This window comes from Glossina fuscipes, unplaced genomic scaffold (assembly GCF_014805625.2).
Source record: "Glossina fuscipes isolate IAEA_lab_2018 unplaced genomic scaffold, Yale_Gfus_2 150, whole genome shotgun sequence".
In the NCBI taxonomy this organism is placed as follows: domain Eukaryota; kingdom Metazoa; phylum Arthropoda; class Insecta; order Diptera; family Glossinidae; genus Glossina; species Glossina fuscipes.
The window spans coordinates 734,267-748,381 of record NW_023998493.1 but is presented as its reverse complement, the minus strand read 5'-3'; the positions used below and the strand labels follow the sequence as shown (position 1 = coordinate 748,381).

At 33.9% G+C, this 14,115-nt stretch overlaps 1 protein-coding gene across 2 annotated transcripts; it reads right to left on the bottom strand.

The window, feature by feature from the left end:
• Nucleotides 1-856: 856 nt before the first annotated feature.
• LOC119641517 lies at nt 857-2,754 on the bottom strand. Of its 2 annotated transcripts, none has more exons than XM_038040245.1 (3): nt 1,712-2,754; nt 1,571-1,644; nt 857-1,051 (listed from the first exon to the last, which is right to left on the bottom strand). In XM_038040245.1, the coding sequence occupies exons 1-3, from the start codon at nt 2,634-2,636 to the stop codon at nt 992-994; spliced, it is 1,059 nt and encodes a 352-aa protein (XP_037896173.1). In that variant the 5' UTR covers nt 2,637-2,754; the 3' UTR covers nt 857-991. The 2 variants fall into 2 exon arrangements, with proteins under 2 accessions (XP_037896173.1, XP_037896174.1); XM_038040246.1 differs by lacking the exon at nt 857-1,051 and adding an exon at nt 1,474-1,506.
• Nucleotides 2,755-14,115: the final 11,361 nt, after the last annotated feature.

Sequence of the window (14,115 nt, the reverse complement as noted above, 5' to 3'; positions counted from 1 at the left end):
TCATCCGAGGTGATGAAGTTAAACAAAACCCTGAAGGATCTATTGTGCAGATAAGAGCTTATCCATTTCACTAAGTAGGGTGGCTTGGAGTTTAAAGATAAGTAGTCTATGGTTAACCATATCAAATGCTTTTCCCTTTCCTTCAAGATGAAAAGCATACTCAGTTGATGATAGTATTTATGATAAAATTTTGGAAGGAAATGAACATAGAACAGAGAACACGTTCTGAATGATTGTCAAGGGTTGTAAGTATGTTAATAGGTTTTGTTCGAAATAAATAAATTTTTTTTTTTTGCCTTCTGAGAACATTTGTATTACTACTGTGCATATATTCTCATTTACCAGTAAAGGGAGAAAATGTCTTGAAAATTAATGGAAAAGCAATTAGTAAAGAAATACATACAAACAATCAAATAAACAATGAAATGGAAAATTTTATGTTAACAAACACTTGACTAAGCTGAAATTGAAGGCTCATACAGGTCACATAAAACCTGTTGTGATACGCACTTACCTAATTTAATCGACCACTCTTCAGGATATATATTGCAATTTTTATGTATTGACATGAAGTGGTTAGTGTTAGTTACTCCATTTAAAGTGAATCCAGTTTTTTGCATATTTTTGTTTAAAGTTTACTTTTAGCAGACACTTGTCAAGTGAAACTGTTGCAGTACATTTTAAAATTAAGATTATCCAAAAATTCGGAAATGTTTAAAAATTAGGTAATTAGTCAATATTGATGTCCGATATGGGTACTTGTTAAATGATTTGATCGATTTCAGTCGTGCATAGGATTGTAAAAATATTGTCATCTCATTTCTAATGCTTACGACATACGCAGAGGGAAAGAACTCCGTAAAGATTTTAAGTTGTGAAAATTGAAAGAAAAAACTGAAACATTTTTTCTTACTTAATATTACTTTGTTTTTTTAGCTAGCCAACATTCAAATATATATTATCAGAGAATTTCCGAGTTGCTGCGTAAATGTTATGAGCTCAATACGTCAGGTATATAACAAACATCCAAATGACGGCCTGGTTTTTCAAACTGAAAAAGTTATTATTTAAGTACAAATTTTTTGACATGTTTCGATGAAATTCAATACAACATCGTATATATAAAACATTGTACCAATTGCAACGGAACGACGAAAGCTTCTGTCACAAGTACAAGAATGTGCAGAGCCAGATTTTTACGGTTTTCCGCACCATCCTTGGGGTACCGTTATAGGCGCGCTGCCAATTGTTTTAAATGGCTGGCTCCTCAGTAAGCCTACACCATTATATACATAAATACAATTTTGCAATTATAGTAATTTAATATATGCATCATGCACTGCATTCACAAACATTAATATAATATAATAGTAATAATAATAATAATAATATAATAATAATAATGAGACATAGTGATATAAAATAATATATGATAACACGTAATAAATAAAAAGCCCCGCTAATAAATACATATACATAAAGAAGTAAAAATTAATGTGCTGACATCTGCAAAAGAAAAAGAAATATTGTGATTAATAAATTTTATATACAAAGATGATCACAAACTTACCATTGGCCTATGAAAGTATCGCATACTGCTGAAACGCGATGAGTGGAGGTGCAGAAGGAAGCATGCTTTTTGATCTAAAATAAAATAAAAAGAAATGAATAAATTATATATAATAATAAGTAACGATAAATGCAAACTTACCTTTAGCATGTAGCGAATCTTCATCTATATGAGGAGGCGACCGGATAGCTGGATTTGACTGTGCGAGCGGACGACCACGACTACAAAATGTTGATACATTTTTAACTCTTTTTTGGATCCAGTTTTTTTCAATCAGCAGCAAATGTATGATAGAGCCTAGGAGGTTAGTCCGGTGACTTCTTCCATTGCGGCAGGAGCCTTTTTCCTTGAAGAAGTCAAGCTGCTTTAGAATTGTCGCCTGGGTGCGCTTGCCGATGTTGCGTTCAACCATGTGGAACTTTATAATTTCCAAATAGATGCCCAAGGCTTCCAAGAAAACATTGAGCACATCAAGCCTCGGAAATTCTGGTTCCAGATTTTTATTGGCCAGGATTTCGTCGTGTTCCTGTATATTGGCGACTAGCATGCCATCAATTCCGGAGCATGCTTCTTCCTTCGTTATCGTTAGGTCGTTTAGGCATGCTTGACATTTTAGCTGCTCACGGATGTATTGGGCTATTCCATAGCCTGTGAGCAGCCTGAAGTATTCCGCCTCGTTAAGGGTTAGACGTTTGGCAGCTACTTTGTACGGCACCCCATTCAAATCGTAATGCAGGAACTCATCTTCGGCCTGGGCTGGTGTCTTATAATTCAGGTTTTTAATGAGCTCGTAATCTTTATCCGTTCTTGATCCGCCTCCCCAAAATTCTAATTGCTGTTTCATTAGTCGGGTGCCCAGCTTCATCACATCTTCCACCGGTCTCGTTCTCTTTCTCCTGCCTGGCGCCATCTTGCAGAAAAATTTCTGCAAGAGGTCTTGGCTAACCCTGTAGGCGTGTATAGTTATGCCAGGGTAAGCCTCCAGCAGGTCGTTCATTATGATGATAAAATTGTTGATGGTGTTCAAGGCAGGCTCAGTTACCTGGTATGTTTCGAAGTTAGCCATTAAAGAGGTTTTCACTTTCGCCAGCACCGCCTTCTGCCCTTCCCATTGGGCGCTGCATATCTTGCCTCTGTGTACGACTTCGCAGAATTCAGTTAGAGAAGCGATAACTCTGTATGTGCGTAAGTCTTTTTCTGCAGAAATAATTTTTCTCCGCACAGCGACGTTTAAGTTTGCCACTGTTGCGGGAGTTAATAGCTGCATACACCTTTTCATTGATTGTCCAGAAGTGCTGATTAAGCATGCACCTCTTCTCTTCAAGTGATTTGAAGTGCTGAGTTTTCTCGCATGCGCCCTAGTGACGACGGAAGTGTCGAACAGTCTGCTGTTTATCATCAGCCAGTAAAAGCTGTACATTAGATGTATGTAGTCGACCAGATAGTATATTGTATAAATGGTGCCGTCCGCTCGCTTTCGTTTATAAATTCCGTTTCGAAACTTTGCCAATGTGTGCAGGTTTGGGTTGCTCCTGTCGCAGACTACTGCTTTAACTTTCAGGCCGGCCTCCTCTACGATACCTAAGCATCTGTCCAGTTCGTCTGGAGCTCCGTGGTAGGCGGTTAAGGCGATGGCGCTGATCAATATGTTGAAGCTTGTCAGCAGGCTGCGTACAGCGAAGAAGAGTACTGTGTGGTACTCTTCCGTTGTTGTAATTTTTCCGCTGTTGTTGTAGCCGCAACCGTACAATAGATCCTCCTTCCGAGAATATCTCATCTTGCCGCTGGTGTACACTTCGTCGAAGTGTACCTGCACAACCTTGTCGTGAGGACTTAACCTCCCTACGACGTCCCGCAGCGCCTCGATATCCACTGTGAATTTCAGTTCCCGGCGTTCAGCTGGTTCAACAATTCCGCTATTCTCCGTCTGCGCCTCCACGTTCGCTGCGTTATCAGCTTCTTGCACTTTGTGGCCACTTCCATTTTGGTCTGCAGCGGAAGCAAGGCGTCTCATCTTTTCCCCCCGCGCTGCTTCCGCCGATGTGGTTGGTCCCTCATCGTACATCCGATTATATCTGCACCTGGAATTATATCTACGCCTATCGGGGCTTCTTACGGCTAATGCTGATCTCTGAGTGTCCTGATCTGTATGTTCCTCCGTCTTTATATTCATTTGTTCGTCCGTCTGTACGTCCATTTGTACGTCAGTCTTTACGTCCATTTGTACGTCAGTCTGTACGTCCTTAGTTTCAACAAAACCCAAAAGTTCGTCGCTTACAGAGCGATTACTTTCAATTTCTAGCTTAATCGTGGTTGGATCAGAAATTTCTGGTTCAATAATGACGATTGGTTCAGAAATTTCTGGTTCAATCATGACCATTGGTTCAGAAATTTCTATTGGTTCTACCTGGCACTTTAGTATGTCGTTCGAAATTCTATTAGCAGCATGCTGCAAACCTAACTCTATCGCGTACCACAAGTACGCGACCAGTCTCGTGCGTCGCCTTCCCTTAGGATTTTTGTTAAGGCGCACGAGACTTGCCCTGATTCTGTTATGTTTTAAGCAGACATCTTCTACCGTTATTGTCGTGTTCGTTGTAACAGTTAACTCGTCAGCTAATATCTTCCCGTTTTTTTTCCAATTTATACGTTCGTTGTTCAGACCCCAGAACTGTGGATACTTTCTTAAAGCCTGACTAAATAGGACATCAGAGATAACCATTTTTATAAATATAAAATTTAAGTATAATAATAATAATAAGAATAATCTAAATAATAGAAAAGGATATATATCCTGAAAAGAAGGAAAAAAATAACATTTTATAAATTCTTGCTATTCTGTTTTTATTATTATTTAGATTATATGCAATTTTTGTCCATAAAAATGGAAAATATATAAAACCTAAAAATTGTTGTCTTTTCTTAAGTGGCTTGGTAATTTAACACTAAACGTACCAGTATTGAAAAAGCGTCGATGACATTTTTCGCTTTTTTCTTGTATGCCCTTAATGCATTCAACTGTAGAATAAAATGCATGAAAATTGTTTTTACAGGACCGGTGCCAGTATTTTAAATTGTTTCTAAGCATCCATCATCGTTTACCAAATAAGCCAAAGTTTTAAGTTTCACTGCATAAGCAAATTGCGAATAAAGAATTTGACATCCTTTGAGCTTTTAAGTCCTTTATTTATTGAGAAATACATGCTTGGTCACATTTCTGAACATAAAATATTTATCTGAAAAAACTACACTTCTCTCGGATCTTTTTTATATTTACATAAGTTAACAAAGAATCATTTGTTGATCGTTTCAGGACGTAGCGAGGGCGGAACATGACAACAACACTCCAACACCTGAACTGCCGATCGAAGTGTGGGATAAGATTTTTAGTCGATCTATTGCAAGTAAATGCCGTCTGCGAACATTGGCGTGAACGTGCAGCAAGACACATCTAAATCGAAGTTGGTCATTAGCGACGACAACTTCGAAGACATCAACCAGCTTGTTAGGCAAAGAGGTGCGAAATATAAAAATGTGAAAATAGCTGTTCAATGGAACGACGATCTCTTAGAAGCTATAACATTAATGAACATTTTCCGACATGTAGGATGCGATATTGTTTACCTAGATGTTTGTGATCTCTTATCTCTCTCAAGGCTTTACGGTCTTCTGCCGGAATTGAAGGAAATTGTCTTATCAGGTACAGAGATACCAAGAGGCATGCGTTCACCTGTAACCTTAAACCTGTAACCTTAAAGTAACCTTAATGCCAACATAGATGTGCTGCGAACGCATGCAACCTAGTTGCTTTGGCTCCGGCTCATTTATGGTAGGGCATATTTTTCAAGTACATATCCACAATTAGAAGACACTCGCTTCCTAGAAACATTCCTAAATTTCACTCAGTTGACGGTTCTAGATCTAAGATACGTTTATCCTGAGCAAGTCGTAAGAGCTATTTTAGAAAATCTTTCAGAAAACAATCAGCTTAACACAATAGGTTTGAAAGAACGTCAAGAAACTGGCTTGTTAGAGCTGATTGTACGAAAATGGTCCAACTCTTTACAATGTATCGACTATATTTGCTATAAAGGTACAGATACACCTGCTAAAATAACACAATCTGCAAAAGATAAATTTCGCACCTCACGGTTAACTGGACCAAGAAATGGTTATGAATGGACCAATCAAGATATTCAGTGTGCAATTCCAAGTGCCAATAACAAAATAACCGAATTATATATGGTGGCGTGTTCAAGGGTACAACTATTTTGCGAGCTTAACTCAGCTCCATTTCCCGCCAGAGTCAAAAATAAGTTATGAAGAAATGAGTTACATTTTTCGCCATCTTATAAGCAAATGCTAGAGAATTATGTAATATGTTTCGCTAGGATTCTTTTGAGAATTTAATATAATTCCTTTAAATACAGATAAAAAGGAGATGAAGAAGAAATTAAAAAAAAAAATTGTAAGAAGTGCAATATTAGTTGTAATGCCACGAGCAAGATGCAAACAAATTGTTAAAATTACTTTAGAGGAGACCAGGATAGTAGTAAAGCAGATTATGGCAGATCCAATGCATTTCAATTCTTCGCTACCAGGTATATAAAAGTATTAATAATTTGAGAAAAAAAACCCAATTCACTGACAATAAAGACTGTAATGTGTTGCTTAAATGCAATCACACCACACACAAGTGTTAATATAATGTTTTAACCCTGAAACGAATAGGAGATGAGCGCAAATTAACAAAAAAAAAAAAAAAAAAAAGCTTGCAGGCGATTCCTTAACCCGTATTCAAATTGTTTGTTGCAATCTTAGAGGAAAACGTAAAATGGAAATAAGATAAAATATTTTCGAAAACCATCTAAGCCTCACTAATTGTAATTTGAATACGATAACATCGTTCTTTTACCGTAATTATGAATTTATTATCTTTTAACTTTCTATAGCAGAGAGAAATTCTTAAAATTTTTATTAATGACTTCTTCGATATGCTGAAAAACGAAAAAAAACGACCTTATTTTTTTAAATTCAATTTATTAAATTCATATTTTTTACATCTTTTTACAATAACTTCAAATTATAATTAATAATTTCAAATTATAACTAAATTAAACATAAATTTTAAATTAATATTAACTATAAACTAAATAATATTGGCGGCATCCTTTGTCTTTGTTTCTATTTAGTTTTTATTTCTTTTCTTTTTTTTATTAATTTTTAAAAGGAACACTTCAGAGCTATCATCAACCTCTGAAGGTATCCTTTAAAGTAAACGATTTAGAGTCTAATTTTAAACCAAGATTTATTTGCTGTGTACTTTTTTCCAAACTACAATTAATTTGGTTCCTTATGGGCTAATAATTTGGTTTCTTATGGGCTAATGTTTTTAAGAACCACAGGCTCATTGCTATTGTTTCAATATTTTCAATAATGCGTAACAAAGTGACATGCGTTCAAAATTCAGCATAATTCTTTTGTAAAAAGAACAACGAAAATTATGTCGTACTTCAACTGGCTGAGTATTACATTGTGAAATGCAATACGATGCCAGGCGCCCCAATTAAAATAATTATTGATTACTATAAATAGCTTTACCAGAAATAAAGGAAGCCAATTTTTATCACAGCAATTCACACAATTCAAGTTAAACAATACCACAACTACAGGCAAACCTGTTTTTGTGCGGTAGATAGGGACCGCAGAAAAAAAATAGCACAAAAAAAAATATTCAAAAACTTCATAAATAGCTATAAGAAATAATTTTTCACAGCATATTAAAGAACATTTTTTTTATGCGGTAGAGAGGGACCGCATAAAAAAAGTCTCACTTAGAAAATATGTCAAAGCTTTACGAAATAGCAAGAAAGTGCTTAAATAATTAAATTACACATTGAAACATTTAAAAAAATTTTAATTTCTAATTTTAAACAAGGAGAAATTTTCAAAATGTACATAATTCAATATGTATATGTATGTGAAAATTTCAGGTTTTGAAAGTGGGATGAGGAACTAGACGGTTCTAAATCCTTCAGCTGATTGAAATATTGTTTAGCTTTCTCCTTAATTAAATCCCCGTCGATGGGGATTCGGTTTCGGGTCGAGTCGTTAATCCAAAATATGAGGGCCTTTTCCGTTTTCTCTATTAAAATATTTCTAGAATATGATATTCTTTTACCACTTTCGTTTGTTGCAGAATTTTTAGATTCATTTATTCTACTTGCACGTTTTTGTATTGCTCTTATAGTGGATTCACCTAATTTATAGTTTTTACCAAGAGCTGTGGATCCTTCACCATCTGCTAGTCTATTTAATATTGCAATTTTAGTTTCTAATGTAATTGTCTTTCTTTCCACTTTTTTTTGGTTACGATTATTCATTTTAAGGGAGTACTTATGACTAAAAATAAAATAAAAATCATAAAAAACTATATCTAAATAGGGAAAACAATTAATTTACCTTTAATCTCACTATAAAATTAATCCTGTCTTAATGGTTAAAAGGTCAGCAATTAACTAAAGTTATTAGATGGCGCAGTATGTATTGAAATTGGCTGATGCAATATATGCATAAGAACATTGAACATGCCTAATGAAATAGGCTGATGCAGTAGGTATGAAAATGGCTGTTGCAATGTGTACATACACACTGATAGCAAAAAAAGTGATGCCAACACAGTTCAGATTGACCTAACCTCTCGGCGAAATTCAATGTGTCGATATTCATATACCGCACAAAAAGAATCGCACAAAAACAGGTTTGACTGTACATTCAATATTGAACCACACAACGCAAAAAGGCACTATCACAGGTTTCAAGGACAAAATTTTACACATAATAGCAAATCTAAATAATCTTCAAATCAAAGAACTCGGTACCAACCTCACTAACGAACAAAAATCTGTCATTACCAATAACGACCATACATACGCTTTAACCATATTCGAAAACGGTCTCGACGACGTTAAACCCACTATCTTTGCGGTTATTTGGCCGTGCATGGTACGTATAGTGTTAATCACTATTCAACATATAGCGTTCTGAAGGCGTCCATAGTTGAACGATTTAATAGAACATTAAAAGGAATGATGTGGGAAGAGTTTAGTTTTCAATGGATTCATATATATAAGGACCTTATCGATAAATACAATAACACGTTTCATAGAACGATAAAAATGACGCTAAATCAAGTGAATTCTTCAAATGAGAAATCTCTGCTGGATACGGTATACAGCAATTTAAAAATATTCAAAAGACCAAAGTTCAAAATAAATGATTATGTACGAATAAGTAAATATAAACATCAATTTGAGAACGACTACACACCCAATTGGACTACGGAGGTCTTTAGAGTGAAAACTGTAAAAAAAACCAAATCCAAATACGTACTTGTTAGAAGACTACCAGGGGCGTGAAGTTCAAGACGGATTTTATGAATATGAATTAATGAAAACTAAATTTCCCAAAACGTATTTAGTTGAAAACGTTGTAAGGAGAAGAGGAAATATGGTCTATGTTAAATGGTTAGGATTTTCATCGGAACACAACTTTTGGATTAATATGAACAATATATCTTAATAATAACAAGAATAATAATAATAAAAGCTATCAGAGACATTCATAGATAATTTATTCATTCATCAGACGTTAAGATGTCAATCACACTAACCTTAAACGGGGACTCCTCGTTACTTGTTGCAAACTATTTTTTTTTTTTAGTAAGAGAAAATTACAGCGGGGTATAGAACACTATTCAGATAAAACAATCGATATAACGAAGATCAATACCATAATGATTGAATGTAATATTGTCAGTGGATCTTATATAAACAATGTATCAGCGCATACCCTTCATCAGTTCTCACTTACTGTTAGTCCAGGTTATAAAATTGTAGAGACACCGACTAATGTGATATATTTACTTATAAATACAAGAACGATAAATTCTATTGTTTTGAAAGTTGTCGATCAATCTGGCAATTTAATAAATTTTCGTGGAGAAAAAAATTTCAATAAGATTGCATTTAAAACTATCATCGCACACATAAGGATGATAATATTCAACAAAAAAGACGTATTTAATGATTCAACGTTCACTTCAACGCCATCATCAATAGAATACACAACAAAGAAATTATCATCATCATCATCATCATCGACGTCACCACCGTGCAGTGATAATAAAAAAATCAATATGAAGCTAGCCCACTCATCGGTCGACCCGATCAAGATATATATGTTAGAACTATTGATATCAACGGTTATTTACAAACGTTCCATATGAGTATACAGTAAGACGCATCACGTCACACGGAAAAAAAATATAATGATAAAAAAAATATACAGATTTTTAAGGACATTCTCGAATATTGTTTCCGTTGAAGATAGAAAGAAACTCATCAGTATTCAAGCACATCTGGAAGATTTAAACAAACACAGGATAATTCAAAACAAATATTGCGAACATTATGAGGACTGCGTTTGGTCAGACGCGAATGCTACATGTGGTCCAGATACATGTAACGTTTGTTGTATTTCTTATCTATTTTTTTTGGTTGAGGTTTTTTCCTATGTCCCTCCCTCTTCACCAAAATTCGTATTAATAGCATTCCACATTACATTAACGCTCCAGGAATATTTTTTTTTACAACATTCTGTGTCAGCCTAAACTAAAATGCGTATGAATAACATCCTGATAGGCCAGTAAATCAATTAGAAAACAAAGCACAAAAAATTCTCAAAATTCATATTAATACTTGGTTGGTTTTGCAATCTTCCCATACTTTAAGGTATACTAAGTTTAAAACTTGGTTTGCATTGTGTTAGTTAAATTGATTTATAAGCGACACCTGTTAAAATGCCTAAACAACAAGGGCGGCATCTGTTAAGATGCCTAAACAAAAAGGGAATTTTATTTCTCCCGTTAACCACAATTTGATATACAGCTAAACGATGAGGAAAATACAAGTCATATGACCAGCGTCTAGTTAGAAAATGAAATGGAAATGACCCAAATCCGTCGAAGGATACGCTCGCAGTATAGCATAATAACTCAGAACAACTCTGTGTCCAAAAACCAAAAAAGATTTTTTGCTCATCCTTATATACACTTTGTCTACTTTTTACGCCAATAAAACCCAGAAGTATATAAAATACGTCTTTTGAAATTTTGTTAACGTCCGTTACGAATTTATACTATTTTCAATAATTCGATTATAAAGATTATAAAAATGCTTTAAAGTTATCTGTTAAAGTGTTCTGATTTTCCTTTTTTTTCTTTTACTCTTTTCAGGACATATTCAGATTTATATACATTTATATATTATGCCTTGGGTAGCGATAGCATACGGAACGAAATTCGTGCGCTTCGCAATTTGGAAACGTCTATTTTTAACCCGTTCATATTGTTAGCATACAATGGGATCAACTTTTACAAACTGTTGATTTCCTTGTTCGTTCAGTTAAATAGCTTTTTCCATTATTGCGAGAAAAGCAAACAGAAAAGACTTAAGCAAAAAACTGATCAGAAATTTTAAGAAATTTCTCGAAGCGTTGGAAATACGCTGCCATTAGCTGTCTTTTTTTTGTAAGTGTCAGACAAATATATCACGAGTTTTCGGCAAGCATGCGAAAGAAGTAAAGAACAAGAAGAAGAACGAAACTATTCTTGGAAATTACACGTAGCAACCACGAGCAGAAAAGCTTTCCGCATAATTTAAAAAAGAAATGGCTAATCCAACAACAAAAATGAACAAGTGTGCTTGTATACACTTGTTGTTATATGCCGCTATTTTTTTGTGAAATCAGACGTATATATGTAAGCTGCACCTACAAAATTGATGAGCCTGTTTTGGTTGTGATCTTCCTCTAATGACTTACTTACAAATGGATGAAATAAACTTTAAATAGGACACACATGACATTTGATTAAATTTTGCTTAAATTTTGAATAAAGTTGATTAGAATCTGTCCTCTACCAAAATATGTATTCTTTATACGATACATATGTATTCTTTATACGATATGTATATGTATATATATGTATATTTCCAAAACTTCATCGTGCACTTGTGAAATGCTTTTGTTTTCTCGCTAAAAGCCGTTAGCTGGTTTTCTCATATTGACGCCGTACTTGTATGCACTCGTAAATTATGTGTGTGTGTGTTGTTCTCTTATCAGCCATTGCTTTTTCCCGATCAGTATTAAGAACAAAGAAAAATGAAATGTGACCGTTATGTGCAGAAAACTATTCTGCTCGTTGATGGAAAATACAATAATTATACGAATTACTTTTAGCATATGCACTTAAAAAAATTTCCATAATATGATTTTTTATATGTAAACTAATAAATAAATAAATAAGTATTACATATATGTATATATATGTATTCATAAGCGTGAATCTACATTTTGCCTTTTTTATATTTGACTATTGGGCACATGATTTTGTGAAGTGTATTTGGGAAAAGGCAGTGAAGTTTTCTGATGACAATAATCAATCCAATTCTTCGATTCCTAATTTTTAAAGGTCCTTATATCAGAAAGGGTGGCAGTAGAGGTCCTTTATTTCAGTTGAATGCGTATAAATGGTTTAAGAAATTCATGCAATATGGCATAGTAGCAGCGGACAGAAACATCAGCAATTTTTGAACTCAAATTAGCGTTGAAAATGAAACATCAGAAATATTCTGCTTCCTTGGCTTTCTACTGACTACCCATAATCTTGGGCACTTGATATTATAATATCCCAGAAACCGATTTCTCGTAAACGTCAGGGAATTTTATCTATGAAGTCGACTATAATTACTTGGAATTAGAACAATTAGCTTCTACTCTCCAAGCGTATTGAGATGAAAAAATTAATTCGTTTTAGAATTAATATTGCTTTGGGCAGATAGTACATTTTCTTTTGAAAAATGTAATGGTTTGTAACTTTGTGTGGCAAATAAATGGTACACACTCGGCAATAAGTCAAATACCCTCTTTGTAATGTTTCCGAATCCAGTGTTAAATTCTTCTCAATTAGCAGGAAAAATGATTTCATTATATAAGATAAAAATGGCTAATATGACAACAACAACAAGTATGTACAAGTGCGTCGCCATATTTGTATATACTTGTTGCTGTTGTTATATTCCCAAAAAAATATCAAGGAGACCACAACAAGATTACAAGGAAAACTATGCGAATCTGTGTGTCTCCTCGGCAATAAATAAAATATATGTAATATTGAAAAATTTACTTACAGTCAAAACTATGATATTATTTTGATGCACACAAAGTAATCAAATCACAAATTTTTGGTTTTAATAAGTAGAATAATCAAATCACAAATTTTTGGTTTTAAGAAGTGACGGTTAGCTTCAACACTTTCGAAATGATTGCGATTGATCATGCCGTTATCTGGTTTTTTTCTTTTCAGGGTATGTAAAAAAAGTATCACATATGAAAAGAGTACAGAGTTGCTATAAATATGAATGGCAAAAATGAAATCTCACTACATTATGTATGAAATTCGTTTAATATCTTGAATGAAAGATCGTGAATAATGATTATCTTAATAGTCGCACTATATAATATATAATCTTGCACATTTTCTTCATATTTTACATAAAATGAAAATAGGTTGCTTCTGTTATCCTTACCGTCTCTTGAGAAACGTAGATTTGTTCTTGGGGTTTCCTTCGTAATCAACGTAATAAATGGTGCTATTGACTCGCCCTTATTACTTCGTGAGATAGGCTTTAATGTCCCTAACCGATTCTTTATAAAAAGTCATTATGAGTTGAAAATTAATTGTTGTTAACTATTTTGGTTTACTAAGCGTATGCATGTTTGCGATGGCTTAGGGATTATTAATTTAATATAAATTTTGCTTTAAGTGCCAATTGAACTCGACTGCCATTTTGTTTTAGTTGAGTTTCTAGTATAAGTGGAATAAATAAATAAATAAATAATAATTTTTATTTTTGATAAATTTATTTGGCAAAAACATGTTTAAAATAAAAAATTTAATAAAATATGATTTCATAATAAGTCTAAACAACTAACTATATATATATGGTTAAGTTAAAATACCCGAGGAGAGGGTTTCAATAAAGTTTGTATATCTCATATAATATGTACATATCGTCTTAATCCGCCTGAGTGGCCGAGTAGGCAAGAGTCTCGACTAGTAACTCAATAGTCGTGGGTTCAAACCTCAAGTGCGGTAGAATTTTTAATAAAAAGCCGATAGCCCTAGATGCTAGTGCTTTAAGACTTTAGTCTTAGAATTTATTCTCTGGCTAAATTTATAATAATAATAATAATAATAATAACTTTTTGGTTTTTTTACTACTTTCATGTACAACTCGTGCGATATGCAAAAACCAAATAAAACTAAAATTTGAAGTTTTGTGCTGTGGCTTAGTCCGAACATCGAGACTTATTCCAAGATTCCTATATTCCGTTTTGTACCATTACGTAATACGTTTCCGTTTAGAAAATTTTCTGTCAAAACTTCTGCATTCATCTCCCCTTGTACGTCTCCTGAATAGTTT

Coding starts and splice junctions, on each gene's coding strand:
- LOC119641517 (XM_038040245.1), bottom strand. CDS start 2,636: ATGGCTAACTTCGAAACATACCAGGTAACTGAGCCTGCCTTGAACACC. Junction 1,645..1,711: donor AGATTCGCTACATGCTAAAG/GTAAGTTTGCAT, acceptor ATTTTATTTTAG/ATCAAAAAGCATGCTTCCTT. Junction 1,052..1,570: donor GATACTTTCATAGGCCAATG/GTAAGTTTGTGA, acceptor TAACTTTTTCAG/TTTGAAAAACCAGGCCGTCA.